At 44.6% G+C, this 16,656-nt stretch overlaps 2 protein-coding genes across 2 annotated transcripts in view; one reads left to right on the top strand and one right to left on the bottom strand.

Annotated features, from left to right (window-relative positions):
* The window catches only part of kif18a (kinesin family member 18A), a 314,001-nt gene that overhangs the window by 78,777 nt on the left and 218,568 nt on the right, over window positions 1-16,656 (bottom strand). The window lies entirely within an intron of this gene.
* The window catches only part of mettl15 (methyltransferase like 15), a 75,553-nt gene that overhangs the window by 48,743 nt on the left and 10,154 nt on the right, over window positions 1-16,656 (top strand). Inside the window, exons 5-7 of the mRNA XM_049030267.1 lie at window positions 2,178-2,356; window positions 9,894-10,258; window positions 12,226-12,817. Coding sequence (XP_048886224.1) covers window positions 2,178-2,356; window positions 9,894-10,258; window positions 12,226-12,363 — 682 coding nt within the window. The 3' untranslated portion in view covers window positions 12,364-12,817. The remainder of the gene's footprint in view (window positions 1-2,177; window positions 2,357-9,893; window positions 10,259-12,225; window positions 12,818-16,656) is intronic.

The following is a 16,656-nucleotide window of genomic DNA, read 5'->3' as shown; positions in this document are numbered from 1 at the left end:
TCGGTTTTTAACTGCTTGTCACATGGGATCCAGTGCATTTCTTTGTTCCGTTTTGCACACAGTTCTGGCAAAACATGGACCGTACACAATGTCTAATACTGATACACGGTTTCAGTTCATTATTGGGTCATTTTAAACTCCCAAAGGGAATCAGGTGAGCATTAAAATTAGCTTTTCAAATGCCTCACGGATGCAGGAATAGTGCGGCGTGGACTTTGGTGTCGGCCCTCGTACCTGTGGAACCTGTTCTGCCTATTTCCTTTCTCTCCTGGATAATGATGAAGATTCAGGAGGCTACATGCACCATTCTCTTTTCACTTTGTCAGTCATTATCCAGGCCACTTGCAGTAGTTTAGTCTTCTTTTGTGGTGCTTGAACATAATTAGACTAGTGGAGCTGTGCTGTCCTGACTTTTGTGTCATAGTGGCAAGGATTTTTCATTTTTTTTAATGCTTTTCTTACTCTATTGTAATGTTGAAATGTATCACATTAAACAGGAGCCTCAGGTTTCACTACATACACAGTGCCTACCCCACCCTATAAATCTGAACAATGCTGAAGCTGAAACAGTCTTTCTGAACTTGCAGTTAGAGCCAGTTGTTAAGCATGTTTTACCCCCCAAGGATGAAACAGACCGTCAGGAATACTTCTCCTGTGAATGGCGCTGGGCTGTCCCCCAGCGCGTGCTTACATTCGCCTAGCTATAACTAGGGGGCCCCTGTGAATTGTACCATTCTTGTTTTATTAGTGTCCTCTATACCGATAACAAAATACTGGCCAAAGGGCTCCTGAACTGAATAAGAGGCCGATCGCTCTGCTTTGCCCCAGTGTGCCAGTTTCTAAATCGCAGAGTAATTATAGCAGATCAAGTGCTTTGTATTTTTTAAAGGCGGTCTCTCTGCTTCATCTAAACTAAGAAGACCGGAACTTATAGTGTTTTGGAGTGAGGTAAAAAAAAAAAAAAACAGCATTTTTGCTATGTGTTGGCCGTCACTTTCAATATGTTGAGTATATGATGTTATGACATCATCATTATTTATACCTGTTTATGGATTGCAGTTACAGTGGAGAGCTATTGAACCGAATGTTCCTATTTGAAGACAATAAATTGTAGTCCTGCATGCTTATTTGGCTGCTTTATATATTGTTTGTTCTTACTTGCATCCATTTCTGACTTATTTTGCTTAGATTTTACCTTACTAATGACGTAGCAGTGAAGTGATAGATTTTATTGCTTGGGAACTACCTTTGGAATTCAGAGCATCAAGTCAGAAAACAGGCACTAAAATTCCTCCTACTTCAATAATAACAAAAGGGTCATCACAAGATGTAAGACAAGGTGCATATGAGCACAGTAATAATTTTCCAATTGTATCATCTGATGTTGATTTTATCGGGTTCATGGAAGGTGTTATCAGGGCAGGTGTAATTATGATACTTTAAAATCGAGGGCGTTCTCATGCATTATAATGTAAGATGAGGGCAGGAAAAAAATGGCTTGAAGCAACACACTGAGTTTTGAGCAGACTTCCCCCTTTTTTATCATATGTAAATTCAGGAATGTGACTCATTTTTTCCCCTATTTGATCATCTCTTTTTGTTTGTGTTCCGGAACACTACAAACTAAATATTTCTGTCAGTCGGCAAAGTTGGAGAAAAAGGTGCATCCAGGAAAGGGAATCATTAACACGCTCAACATGCGTCTGGGATTCTTCTGTAGGAAGCGCAAGTGCAGCATCCTTCGCATATTTGACGCGTCATTATTATTGCGCTCTGTCATTTCCACTGTGGAATGTCTGAGTGGTTTCAATATTTAAAACCAATTCATGCGAGCCTGTTGCTTTGTGGCTCATCATACAGCGTTGCCCTGCTCTACAGTGTGATTCGACAAACAGTCCTCCACAATTCAGACAATACATTGGTATTGCTGTCAATCTGAATACACAATCAGGATGTCAGTTCTGTTCTGTGCCAAGTAAGGTTATTTTTTTATGGCATTTTTTTGTGCCGAACTTGTCACTGACTCAGTACCCTCCAACTCAAAGAATATGTACGTATGCGTATCCATATATTGCGCTTTTTTTTTAAGGTGTCATGCTTGTTTCAGGTCTCGGGCCTAAATGGGCGCTGAGGAGAGTGTGATGTTAGGCACCTGATTATCTTCCTCTTTCATGTAGGTGCCCTGCTTTGGCCAGTGCGGCAGACGTGGTGAATGCCTTAGACCGACAGGCTCTCGTCTCCATCCTGAGCACCTACGGAGAGGAGAGGTACGCCAAGAAAATAGCATCGGCGATCGTGGCGGCTCGTGACGTCTACCCCATCACCAGGACGCAGCAGCTGGGCGCTATCATCGCAGGTACCTTCATTAATTCTGTGTGTGCCGTCTGCGGGCGGAGAGAGGGAGAGAAATATTAATCCTCTCCCTCCCAGCGGGATCTATTTGTCGAGGAAATCATAGCACCTCTAATCCCGTCCATCACACTCGGGTTTGTGCTTGTGCTCTCATAGGTCGCCTCCTGATGAGATTCATTAATGTCAGGGGAGGAGGTGTTCAAAGGAGCAGTGCTCTTTCTTATGTCGTGCTCAATTTACCACCCACTCTTGCAGCTTCGATTTCAATTGTTTTGGTCCCCCTACTTGTCAGCAGCCCCTTCCCCCCCCCACCTGTCACCAGCCAAACCCCCCCCCCCCCCCCTTCCCCTGACTCTCGACTCGTCCCGTAGTGCGTCATCCGCGCCGTCGTAGAGAGAGGGTCTGCTCGATCGGCGGCAGAGCACACGCGTCACGGCAGAGAACACGTGAGACAGCTTGTTTGTGTTTTCCTTTTGTTCTCTAAAAGTCAAGATCGATGTTTATTCCAGTCATTCTGGAAGGGTCTTGCTTTACCTGGGTCAAGGGGGCGCCTGCTGCTGTTGTGGTCTAGGGGAGCGTGTGATAGGGCAGGGGTGACGATGGAAGGCGCCTTAACGATTAGCATCTGCGTTGTGGCTCCACCTCTGCATAATCCCCGGCTCTCGCCGCTGCCTTTGACATGGGCAGTGTCCCCATTTAACGCCGCTTCAGTGCAGTAGTGCATCTGCCTCTCCATACCTACGCATAGGATTACATGCGCTATCCCCAGATGCCGCAGGATTCTTGTCTTCCCCGTCACGTGACGGAGCTCCCGTCATCTCGGCAGCGGCCAGCTCTGTATCTGAAACACTCTGTTTCCTTGAATGTGTTTCATATTACTAGTAATTTATGGCCATCTTATTTAAAGTGGAAACTGAGCTGGTCCTCAGCCAGCAACACAATTACGTTTAATAAGGCTTTACGAGACGTATGTCATCACTGGGAGACCTCATTTTAGTAACCCTGCATATACATATAATTGGGTTGATATCATTATGTAGTACAGCTGGAGTGTTGTGTTTTCATTTATTTATTTTTTTTTTGTATAATTTTAATTTTAGCCTATCAATTTTGCTTACTCACTGTGCACCTTCGCTGTGCCTCCTACAAAGCTCAACCTCATCAGAAAACTGTCTGCTGGCTTTGTCGTCTCTGCAGATTATTACCCTTTAAAATAAACATGCAACCCTAAAATTATTGAATGCTTACAATAAAAAAAAATATGAATCTGTTAGTGAGTTTGCATTTTAAGGAATTCAGCATAACAATAAATTAGTTCCTTTATATTAAATGATACATTTTGGGGGAAAAAAAGTCGCACGTTATATGTGAATTCTATGTAGCCCCTATTAATCACATTCGGTATGTATGAGGTGTTCTTCAGTACAAGTAAACTTTTGTTCTGGCCACTTCAGTCCTTTTAACTCCTCTGACTGGCAGCGCCTTCCAGCTGCGCATCGCCAAGATCTCAGCTGGAGCCGTTTCAGTAAGTTCACGTTTCGTTGTCGGGAGGCTGAAAACAAACTCTATCATTTTGCTACATTTCCAACATGTGAGTTCAGACCTGTTGTTTGATGTAATGAACAGTTTTAGCTTTTGAAGTCCAACGGAGTAATTAGTCAACATTTTAATGAGTGTTGCAGACGCACGCATCTAGGTGTTATTTATGTAAAGCATATAGCTAACAAAGAAGTCATTATGTCTGTTTGGTGAGTACACCCTCATTTCTTAATCTAAATATTTTTGGTATTTTTTTATTAATTCTGTTTCACTCCATGCTGATATAAATGGGAAGATGGTGGCACAGGAGGTAGTGCTTTCGTTCGGCAACTGGAGGGTTGCAGGTTCGAACCCTGGTTCCTCCTGACCCCATCAAAGTGTCCTTGACAAGACACTGAACCCCAAATTGCTCCCGGTGAGCAGGTTGGCACCTTGCATGGCAGCCTCCGCCACCGGTGTGTGAATGAGTGTGTGGATGGGTGAATGTGAGGCATGAAATGTAAAGCGCTTTGAGTACTCGTAGGAGTAGAAAAGCGCTATATAAATGCAGTCCATTTACCATGAATCAAAAATGCTGATGAAGACTAGCATGACGACTCCTGTGCTGAAGTCAAAATACACAACATGGTACCAAGACTGATGAGCTGATCCCGTTAAAAAGCACACTATGGCCGAAAATAGTAGCGATGCGGTCTACTAACACATGGGAAATACACTTGTGGATACAACATGTTTCCAGATCACGGTAGGTCACAAAGTGGAGCATAATCCATTATCATGCTGACAGATGTTGATGTTTTTCCATGGGACAAGATTATGGCTTTCCACTGTGCAGATGGGTGGATCACATGCAAATGAGCGTCCCAATGTTAAATTAGCATCTATTTATCCTGTAAGTGATTATTACCGTTTGTTATATTAAAAAAGGCTAATTTTATGCCAAAGTAATAGTATATGATAGATCGAAAAATAACAAGATATCAAAACATTAGTATTATTTAAGAACAATGCAAGATTTCTTACAGTTTTGAAGGTTAATTTAGTGTGGTTAATTTAGAACAGTAAACTTGACTAGACTATGCCTTTCAGACCATAACAACAGTTTGTACATCTGCAGAGAAAATAAATTTAAGAGAGGTTTTCTTTTCCATTGGCATTTGTTGCTGTTTTGCATTAATGTCTAATGTATCACTGAAATTTACAGAATGCTAAGTGATCAAAGGTATTGGATCTTCGCAAATGTGCCAAACAACTCAGTGTTTGACACACTGCATGTGGGCATGTGGTGAGGTGATGCACTGGGTCCCATCCATCCATCCATCCATCCATCCATCCATCCATCATCTACCGCTTTTCCAGTTCGGGTCACGGGGACAGCAGTCTAAACAGGGAAACCCAGACTTCCCTCTCCCCGGCCACTTCATCCAGCTCCTCTGGGGGAATTCCGAGGCGTTCCCAGGCTAGCTGGGACACATAGTCTCTCTAGCGTGTCCTGGGTCTTCCCCGGGGCCTCCTTCCAGTGGGATATGCCCGGAACACCTCCCCAGGGAGGCGTCCAGGAGGCATCCTGACCAGATGCCCGAGCCACCTCATCTGGCTCCTCTTGACGCGGAGGAGCAGCGGCTCTACTCTGAGTCCCTCCCGAATGACTGAGCTCCTCACCCTATCTCTAAGGGAGAGCCCAGCCACCCTGCAAAAGAAAATCATTTTGGCCGCTTGTATTCGTGACCTCGTTCTTTCGGTCACTACCCACAGCTCATGACCATAGGTGAGGGTAGGAACGTAGATCGACTGGTAAATCGAGAGCTTTGCCTTTTGGTTCAGCTCCTTCTTCACCATGACAGACCGATGCAGCGCCCGCATTACTGCTGATGCTGCACCAAGCCTGTTGCTCTCCCGCTCCATCCTTCCCTCACTCGTGAACAAGACCCCAAGATACTTAAACTCCTCCACTTGGGGAAGGACCCCGACCCGGAGAGAGCACTCCACCCTTTTCCATGGTCTCGGATTTGGCGGTGCTGATTTTCATCCCAACCGTTTCACACTCGGCTGCGAACTGCTCCAGTGAGAGCCGAAGGTCACGGTCTGATGAAGCCAACAGAACCACATCATCTGCAAAAAGCAGAGACCTAATCCTGAGGTCACCAATTCGGACACCCTCAATGCCCTGGCTGCGCCTGGAAATTCTGTCCATAAAACTTATCAATGACAGAATTGGTCAGAATTGATGCTACAGATGCGTGTCAACCAAGACAGCCCCACAACATCCAGAGCCTTGAGGAACTCCAGGCGGATCTCCACCCCAGAGATAGGGGAGTCCACCCCCAAGTCCCCACACTCTGCTTCCTCATTGGAAGGTGTGTCGGTGGGATTGAGGAGATATTCCTCTATTGGACCACCAAGGTCCCCCGCCTTCGGCCACTGCCCACCTCACACTGCACCCGACCCTTTTGGCCCCTCCCACAGGTGGTGAGCCCATTGGAGGGGGGACCCACGTGCCTCCTTGGGGCTGTGCCCGACCAGACCTCATGGGTGCAGGCCTGGTGCTGGCTATCGAGCCCCAACCCAAGGCCTGATTCCAAGGGGGGGGGGGGGGTGAGGGAAAACGTGGATCTATGTTTGTATTCATCATAAGGGGTCTGATGAGCCGCACTTTGTCTGGTTCCTCACCCAGGACCTGTTTGCCTTGGGTGACTGTACCAGGGGCATAAAGCCCCAGGCAACGTAGCTCCCAGGATCATTGGAACACGCAAACCCCTCCACCACGATAAGGTGTCGGCTCCAGGAGAGGGCAATGGGTCCCGTGTGTAGAAACCTGGGAATAACAGTCACACGATGCCCAGCCAGTGTGCCTCAGTCCTATTTAACCACTCTACTCTTTCCCTTGATGAAAAATGTCAACTACTGTATGTTCTACTGCGGTAGGACACTCCCCCCCCCCCCCCCCCCCCCCCCTATTTCAAGATAGTGTAGCCTTGATTAGTGTTTCAGCATAACCCCCTGTTCTGGTCAGCTGGAACCTAAACATTATCGCTTCTTTTATTGTGTCCTGTTAAGAATTTATGTAATGTCATAAACTAAAGTATGGATGCATGCATCAGACAGAAAGAATGTAAATGGAATCTATAGATGATGGATTGCTTTAAGTGGGATGTGAGGGGTGGTAGTAAGCAAGAAAACTGTGTATGATGTCTTGCCTTCCCTATATGAGCTGCTTTCTTGTACCACCATTAAGACACCTCTCCTATTAAGTAAGATTCATATATGAATCATTTGCTGATTTGGGCCCAGACCAGCCTCTGTCAAAGACCTCCTGTCTCAGCCCTGGCAGCTTGCGGAATGACAGGCAGAATCACATGAGCGCTATTATATGTGCCGTGACTGCTGATTATTTATATGCGGGATAATATATCGGGTAATGTTTTTTGTAATTTATTCATAATACATTCATAACAAATAATAATGCATTCATACATGGATACAGCATTCATACAGCATTATATACATGAATATAAATATTTGAGCAAAACACATTATAAGCACGTGTATTACGCATTATGAATGCTTTATGAAGCTTTCATCTATAATACACTATAGATACCTTCATAATGCATTATAATGGTTGGTATAAGCATTAAGAATGCTTTGTACTGCATTATGAAGGTTTCTATAGATGAGTGCTTCATAAGACAGTCGTAATGCATAATAAACGTGGCTGTAATGTGTTATGCCTTTTCATAAATATTTATAGCTATGTTTATAATGCTTTATGACTGCAATATTATTTGTAATGAATGTGTTTATAAATTACTAAAAACATTGCATTACGTAAAGTGTTACCACAAATTGTATATAACACAGTGGCCGGACGTGGTTAACATTTTCCTTTAATGTCCTATTAAAGTTCTTCCTGTTACTATGTCATAAAGCACACTTTTTCCTCCTTGGGCGTTCCATCTTCCCTGCATCTCCCTCTGCCCACATGAGGAGGGTCGTGTAAGTGGACCAAGCAGTCTTGATCCTGTTGCTGCCTGTTTGTCCTGCTTTGGGTATCCGGACCTGATCTGTCGGTGTGGGACTCAAGGCTCCAGAATGACATGTGGAGGGTGAGGGGGGGGGATTTATGAAATGACCGCAGGAATGCGAGTATAATTATTGTTCAGTGACACAGACACGGGCTCCTTCCGCGTCTACAAATGTCCATCTGGGGGCGTGTTTGCCGTCACCGCCTAGTGCGAGAAGGATACCCTTTCTCTTCTTCTGGGCCTTTTAAAGATGAATGAGAGTGCCTGGAGTTAATTCCCTGACTCTTGGGGAGGACGGCCCTGCTTCCTCATTGATTCGATGAGTCACCCCGACGCCCATAGAACCACGGATGAGAAATGTCACAGGGCTGGGAGACAGAGCCAGACATTAAAGGTGGTCGACTTTGCGTTTGGGGGCGGGCGGTGGGGGCCTGGGGAGCGAGATAGATGATGGGTGGGGGGGGGGGTCATACAACTGTCGCCACCCTCCTTAATCAGCACCACTGATGCTGCAAACAACACCACCAGCAGAGTTAAGGAACTGTTTGATGAAGCTCATTTGCAGTGTTTGTTTCATATATATAAACCATTTGTTAAACATGCCAAAGATAATATGGGATTAACATTATAACATTCTTGCAAGAATTTACATGGAAAATCACCAGTTTTGATTGGCTTTATGAAGTCTATACCACACGCTTTTGCATGCTTTCAGAGGCAAACACAAAACGGTCATGCTTAGACTTCAGCTTTTCCTTATGTAAACTGCAGTATTGCAAAGGGGGGTATTACCCTGCTGTCATATACTGATTTACAGAATAATATGCTTTATGACAGAATCAATGCCCATGGGGCTGTGTCTAGTGTCGTAGGATGTGTCTGTTTAGTATAGCCTGTTATGCAGCCTTGCCCCAGAAGCTCCTCTGCCCACCGCAGTCTAGGGACACAGCCCACCTGAGTATCACCTGGGGCTGAGGGCTTGTCTATGTGTCCGATGTTCAGGTGATTTGCAGATAGGGTGACCATCTAATCCATGTCAGGGGAGACACTATGATCTACTTCAAGGTTTACAAACTACTTTACAACTGAGAGGTTCCTGTGCTTGGCTCATCTTGTGATTTGTTTATTGTTTGAAAGACTCCTCCAGCTGTTTCACGTTAACATTAGTGACACGTGCACGATTGTAGGAGACTGACCAATCAGCACAAAGCAAGAACTCAGTGCTAAAGTGAAATCCAGGGCTTGTTATTGAGATTGTGACGTACAAACCCTGTCCTAGCTCAGAATGTCCCCCTAACATGGATTAGGTGATGACCCTATTTGCCAAGCATTTGGGGTGATGTGTAATCAGTCTTATACTACGGCTGTATAGATGGCTACTGTAGATATGTTACAGGAGTGACTGAGCAACTTCCTCAAAGCGACTGTCTTACAGGTGTTCTCAGGCTGAAACCTGACCCAGTGACCTTTTAATCGCAAACCAATTTCCTGCCAGTTCCTGCTCTACCTGCTCTGCCCTTTTGTCCCACAGAACAGACCATGGTCTGCTTTGTCAATTGTTTTTTTTTTACCTTGATTCTGCTTTCAGTACATTATTCAGTATGTTATTCAACTTGTGTGAGTGGAATGTCTTTGAAACTTGACTGAGAAGTCCGTACCTTTTCATAACTAATGGTTTCACCCCTGTGGCCATACTATAGAATCTTCCCAAGAAGACTGTCAGTTCATTGCAGTTTGGGCACCTTCTGGCAAATACAGTCTCACGGTTATTATCTGAATCTTAATGATTAAAATATATACTTGTTGTACTGTAGTAGTAATTTAGTAATAATGCTATTAGCTCTAATGTAGTATAGCTGAGTTTAGCCATTGAATTTCACACTGGTAATTCTGCATAGCTATAGGATGTCTGTGCATTACATTATGTCATTTTGTCATATACAGAGTATTTTTAGCATTTGGCTATCACCCCTGCAGGAGCGTTTTCACCCTCCGCCCTGTATGCCCGGAAAGACCTCCTGCAGCGACCCGCTCATGTGGCCACCAAGAGCTTCCAGGCACTGCGTATCTTTGTCAATGACGAGCTACAGGAGCTGCATGCGGCACTGCAGGCGGCGGAGGTGCTCCTGCGGCCCGGTGGCCGGCTCGCCGTGCTCACGTTCCACTCGCTGGAGGACCGCGTGGTCAAGCGCTTCCTTCACGGCCTCGACGTGGCCGCCCCGCCCCGCCGTAACCCCCGCCGACCAGCCCGGGAGGAAGAGGGTGAGGATGAGAGACCGGGCACTGGGCACGCTCGCTGGACCTTTGTGCAAAAGAAGGTGATCGTGCCCCAGGAGGATGAGGTACGCGAGAACCCCAGGGGACGTTCAGCAAAACTCAGGGCAGCTGTGAAGCTCTAGGTCTGAGAACGTCCTGTTTCTGTGGATTTCTCAGTGGGAATCCCATTCAGTGTTTTTAACGCACCTGGCTGGGTACTTGGTTTGTGCCTGTCAGCATTTGGTTGCCTATTTATGTACGCTGAAAGGCAGCTGCTGGCTTTCTGCTGATGGCCTTATTGTGCGGCTGCCCTCACCATTAGTCTATTTCAGTGTTTCCCAACCTGGTCCTCGGGGACTCACAGACGGTCCAGATTTTTCCTCCCTCCGAGCTCCCTGCCAGACGCAAAACATGGACTGTCTGTTGGTCCCCGAGGACCGGATTGGGAAACACCAGTCTATTTAATCCAGTGCCATTGTGTTCTTGTTGTAAAAACCCTCTCTTGTAGTAAAGGAGACAGGGTTTCCCCATAACTGCCCAGGTTCACTGTTCATTTGACTGAAAATGTTTGCAGTCAAGCGAGTGTGAGGGGTTTTCTGAACAGCGACTGTCAGATATCCACCACTTCATGGCTACCTTGTTTGAACAGCAAGCACTGAATGTTTGTTAGCAGTGTGAATACTGCAGTTTAGCGACTCCTTATGGATGCCCTGCAGACAAACATTTACGTCCACGTTGTTGGACAAACTGACTACTTAAGCTGCAGCTTTAACACACATGTTGACTGTTTTGCCCTAGAATAACATTTGTTTGCCAGCATCATAACATAACTTACATTTGTATATATATATTATATCCATTTTTGTAAATCAGTGTACACACTCTGCAATGGGGGTGGGAGTTTCTTACCAATGCACAAAATTTGGTTTGTAAAACAATGTAAAAGCTGCTGATAGTTGTGATAAAAGTATTTATACCGTGCACTCAGACAAGGATGAATGCATATGTACTAATACATACCTTTAAGGGTATTTCACACATCAACAGAATATTTTTCAATATATCATGTCATTCGTAAGAAATAAATTGGTATTTTGAAATGGTTTCTGTGTAATTATATTCCTTTACAGCTTACATTCTCACACTGATACACACTTATCTTGTTTCAATTTCTCATTGCATTATAGTCCATTATAAATATGAATTTGCTATAAAAACATATGTCACAAGCATATCTGTAACATATTTTAGTGGGACCAGTAAAATCATGGTAAGAAGTGCTTAAGTGCTTTTCTGTGAATTAAACCCAAATTTCCACCTGACCCTGATATGGATAAGCGTTTGAGAGATGGACAAATAGATGGAAGGCAGGAGTGATTTGATAAGCCCAAATGTCACATACATCAAACCATAGAGGACAATTATATATTATTTGTCTGATGTTGCTGAGAAGCGATGCTTAAAACAGAAACAAACGTTTAAGTGACTGGTTTTGCTAGAATCCGTTTGTTGTTCGTTCTTTGAATTTACTGTTTCAAAACCAAATTGGAAAAGCCAGAAAACAGAGGAGTTTTTTAGTTTTTCTGTTTAAAAGTCAGAAAAGGAAACAGGAAACACTGGAAAAGAAAAAAATAGCCGGTATCATGCTTTGTTTTCCGGTTTTAAAACCAAACTGGAAAACTGTAAGATCACGTTTTTTCCCAGCTTTATTTTTAGATATTTACAAGAAATCCAGGGTATGTTGGACAATGTAACATGTTATTTAATTTTAAACAGTATTTTATTATTATATTGTAACATATACAGGGCCAACAAAAAATCTGGAAACACCTACCCATAGAAATGTTCATTTGTACTATTCTCTACATTTTAGGATAATTAAAATGACATCAAAACTCTGAAGTAGCATATCCCTGTTGATAAACAGCATAGACCAGCATAATGAATGCTGGGTTTTACCAGCATATGTACGATTCAGTTCAATTTTATTTGTATAGTGCATTATCATAGCATTCCATTGTCTCAATGTGCTGCACGTTATTCCTGCCCAAAGCCCCCAGAGAGCAAACCAGACACAACAGTGGCAAGGAAGAACTCTTCTAGAAGGAAGAAACCTTGGGAGGAACCAGATGGACCTCAAGCTCCAGAAGCCGGCAGAGGAAGTCAAATTAATGGGATGGCAAAATCCTAATTTAAACCGTCCAAATTCTTAATATTTGAGTCTAAGTGCAGATGGCAGGCAGGTGCTGGTGCTGCTGCTGACTGCAGGATGAACAGAGATGCAGCAGCAGGGCAGACAGGAGAGACGTCACAGGCGGGAGGACGTCACAGGCGGAAGGACGTCACAGGCGGAAGGACGTCACAGGCGGAAGGACGTCACAGGCGGAAGGACGTCACAGGAGGGAGGACGTCACAGGCGGGAGGACGTCACAGGAGGAAGGACGTCACAGGCGGAAGGACGTCACAGGCGGGAGGACGTCACAGGCGGGAGGACGTCACAGGCGGAAGGACGTCACAGGAGGAAGGACGTCACAGGCGGAAGGACGTCACAGGAGGAAGGACGTCACAGGCGGAAGGACGTCACAGGAGGAAGGACGTCACAGGCGGAAGGACGTCACAGGCAGTAGAGGCAACACAGGCAGCAGGTTAGGCAGAATATCTTGAATTTTTTGTGTGTGTTTTGGTGCTGGTGGATGCTGGAGCAGCATCGTTAATGGAACGTGGCTGATGGACCAGTTCCATGTGCAGGTCGCCCAGCACAGTTATGCTGGTCCACCAGCAGCAGCATTTACCAGCTTAGACTAGCATGGAAATCATGTTTTTTTCAGTGAGGATATGGCTTATGCACTAACCAAGAAACTATTAAAACAATAATTTGTTGGGGGGGAGGGGGGGTGTGGATCAGAAAGTTGCTGGCAGAGTGGTCCCACCATTGGGCCCTTGAGCAAGGCCCTTAACCCCAACCACTCCAGGACCTGGCGGACCCTATTGTCCCCTCTACACCAGTTCCATGAGATGGTCTCCTTAGGTGCTTTTCCAGCTGTCCTGAAGGAGGCACCACATAGTCCCTGGTCCTCTTCCTTTTTTCTTCTTCTCTACATGTCCAGTCATTGAGGAAAAAAAAACACTGGTCTGATTTAAGACAGAAAAACAAAACATTATGCCTATTTTGTTCTTGCCTTCTATTTCCTTTTTCCTGTTCTTATTTAAACCAGAAGAACAAAAAAAAGACATTTTTTTAATTTTTTCGTTTTTCCAATTCGGTTTTGAAGCCGAAAAATCAAAGGATGAATGACAGATTTTCTCACGAGATATTTTTACTTAAGTGGCGTTTTAAGTGGAAAGAGATAAAAAAAAAAAAAGTTAGTCTCATTTTGTTCGTACATTGGCACATAAATAAACCTTCAAAGTCAACAATCCAAAAGTTTCTGCCCTTTTGTAGAATTTCGCCTTAGAATTTCTTCCCCAGCTGTTACCAAATGACTCTGCTGATCCATTTGTAACTGCATAATTGGTACATTGGACATAATTGGACATTTTTTTTCTTTTTCTTACCCATAATGCTAACTTTGTTACGGATTGTTACCTTGGAAATGATAAAATAACTACGTCCAGATATTTTTGCCAGTTAATCATAGTTTGAATGGCAAACCTGGGGTGTAACAACAGTTATGAAAAGTCATCACTCTTCTAATTTAAAACAACGAGATCAGACGTCATTCAGATTTACTGTACGGCTCTCTGGCTTAACATTTTGCTGGAATTTTTTTTTCTGGCTGTGGATTCAAGGCCATTTGAAGTCAACTGGCCAATTCTTAGAAGGGAAGCGGGCAGTGTGCCCGTGTGAAAGGGTAGGGGAAGGATGCCAGGGGGCGAGTACTGAGCGAGAGCTGCCGCATCAGACTTCTGTGTGCAGGAACGATTACATGCCTACTGGGAGACGGAGGGGGGATGCCTACCATCCACGCCAAGCGGGTCATCAGGGGGTGGTGATGTGTGCAGCGGTGACTGTGTCCGTGAGAAGGGTTGCACTAAGTGCGAGTGTGCTGCATGGAGGCCTGGTCACACCGCCGGGTGAGCTAATGCGTTCGAGGCCGCTTTAGGTTTATTATACTGATCATTTTTAGATTAATGCATCAGTAAGATCCTGATTTGAAGTGTTGTGTCATTTATTGTTGTTGACACTGCTGCGGAATGTAGTTCATGGTCACCATTCAGCAGCACAGAGCTGAGATGAGTTATCCAATATGTCATTAGTTTAAGTTAACAGTATAGGGTAACGTTTTACAGTACATTAAATGCACCTTCACAATGCACTCATAGTACATTCAGTGTACCTTCATAATGCCTTCATTATGCATTTATAGAACATTCATTAGCAGCATGAAAATATATCTCATTATCCTAACATACCTTATCGGCTTTAATATGCATTAATGAAATGCACACACGGGGGCAGCGTGTGGCTCAGTGGGCTAAGCCTGTGTTCTTGTAATCAGAAGGTCACAGGTTTGAACCCAGCCTCAGCACATTTGCGGGTCCTTGAGCAAGACCCTTAACCCCCTGGTCCCTGGGCGCCGCTACGGATGGCAGCCCTTCACGGTCGACTAAATCCACAAAGAGCAAGTTGAGGGAGGCGTAAAGATAATTTCCCTACAGGGGATCAATAAAGTATCAATTATTATTAAAAGCTTATATGATTATGATTATTGTCATAGTGCCCTGTGATGGGTTGGCACCCCATCCAGGGTTGTTTCCTGACCTGCATCTGTAACCTCCAAGGCTCTGGTCCCCCATGACCCTGAACAGGAAATGTGATTACAGATAATGGATGGATGGATACCAGGAATATTATTATAACAATAACACAATGCTTCTGGTACAATACTGAACAATGGTTCCCTGCATACAAGTGAATATGCCATTGCTTCATGAGAATGTTATGTCACAGAGTACAAGGCAGAGCCGTCCGTCAGATGGAATTGCAGATGAAGACTGAGCAGGTCAGTGGCTAGAGAAGCAATCCGAGATGTTCCCAGAAAAACATCTGGATGGGTCTTGAGCTGTTTCCTGATGAGAGATCTTTTAATAACTCAAAGTGGTTGGATAGGTCGTTCCACCATCGAGGAACCACACATAAGAAGTGTCAAGAATTAGTATTATGTTTATATGGTGGAGAGACAACCAAGCAGCATCAGTCTGCTGGCAGGTCCTGATGAGGAACTTAATGAAGATGTATTCTGTTACCCTGAAAACTAGTACCAAGGACATTAACTGGATGTGAGCACCTATAAGGAGGCAAAGGCAGACAAAGGGGTGTAAAATGAGAGAATTTAGGCTGATTGAATACCAGATGTGTTGCTATATTTTGAATCATCTCCAGATGTTTGACAGCACCAGCTGGTAGCCCTCTCAGTCAGCAGCTGCAGAAGTCTATTTGTGATATAAGTTCCTTGATTAAATGCTGAACTGCATTCTTACAAATAAAGCCTGGTCTTCCTGATGTTATGTAGAGTGAATCTAAAAGACAGAGAGGTAGCTGCTACGTGGTCAGCAAAGGGTAGCTAGTCATGCATTTTTATCCCTAGGCTCCTGGCAGACCTTGATAGAAACAGTATTGATGATCCAAGATGTACAGTAATGTCATGGTGAATTTAAGGGCTGGCAAGGAAGACAAGAAGCTCAGAAGTTCAGCAGGAGGTAACGTTCCCTCATCCAGGCTGCAATGTCGACGAGGCATGTGGAGATGTGAGCAGAGACTATGGTGTCCTCTGGAGGAAAGGGCAGGTGGAGCTGGATGTCATCAGCGTAGTAGCTGTGGGAGTAGCCATGCGACCCGATGATTGGACCTAGAGAGGTTTGAAGTATTATACAGGGAGAGAAGAGAAGGGGACCAACAGCTAAACCTTGGGGGTCACCATTTGTTATCGGATGATACCTCTGCACCCCAAGACACTTGGAATGATCTTCTAGTTAGGTAAAAGTCAGACCATTTCATAGCAGCACCCACAATGTGAAGTTGACAGAGGACGGACAATCAGATCTGATAGCACAATATGTGAGAAGCTGCGCAAAGGTCTGGCTGGGCGATACTCCCAAGGCATGCATAACAGTCAGGAGGGCAGTCTTTGTCAAGTGTCCAGCTCTGAGGCCGATTTGGAGAAGCTCCAAGAGGTTGTTCTGCATTAGAATATTAGGCCCTTGATTGGGGATACCACACTTAAGAGTATAAGTTAGAAATGAGAGGAGGGAGACCAGTCTGTATTTTTCAGCCTCTGATGGATCAAGTGTGGGTTTTTTAAGTTTTTTTTTTTAAGTTTTTTTTGGCTATATCTGGAATAAAAGTTAGGCTGTGTAAGCATGTTTAGGATTCCTACAGTCTTGTCACCTTGGAAAGGGAGTTTCTCTTTGAAGTTGAACAGCAAGCACGAACGAACCATTGCTTATACTGCCACACTGAAAATAAGCAGTTTGCTGTAAAACT

The sequence above is a fragment of the Brienomyrus brachyistius genome, chromosome 11, assembly GCF_023856365.1.
Source record: "Brienomyrus brachyistius isolate T26 chromosome 11, BBRACH_0.4, whole genome shotgun sequence".
NCBI lineage: Eukaryota > Metazoa > Chordata > Actinopteri > Osteoglossiformes > Mormyridae > Brienomyrus > Brienomyrus brachyistius.
Note: the sequence above shows the minus strand (reverse complement) of the source record. Positions and strands in the feature narration are given on the sequence as shown.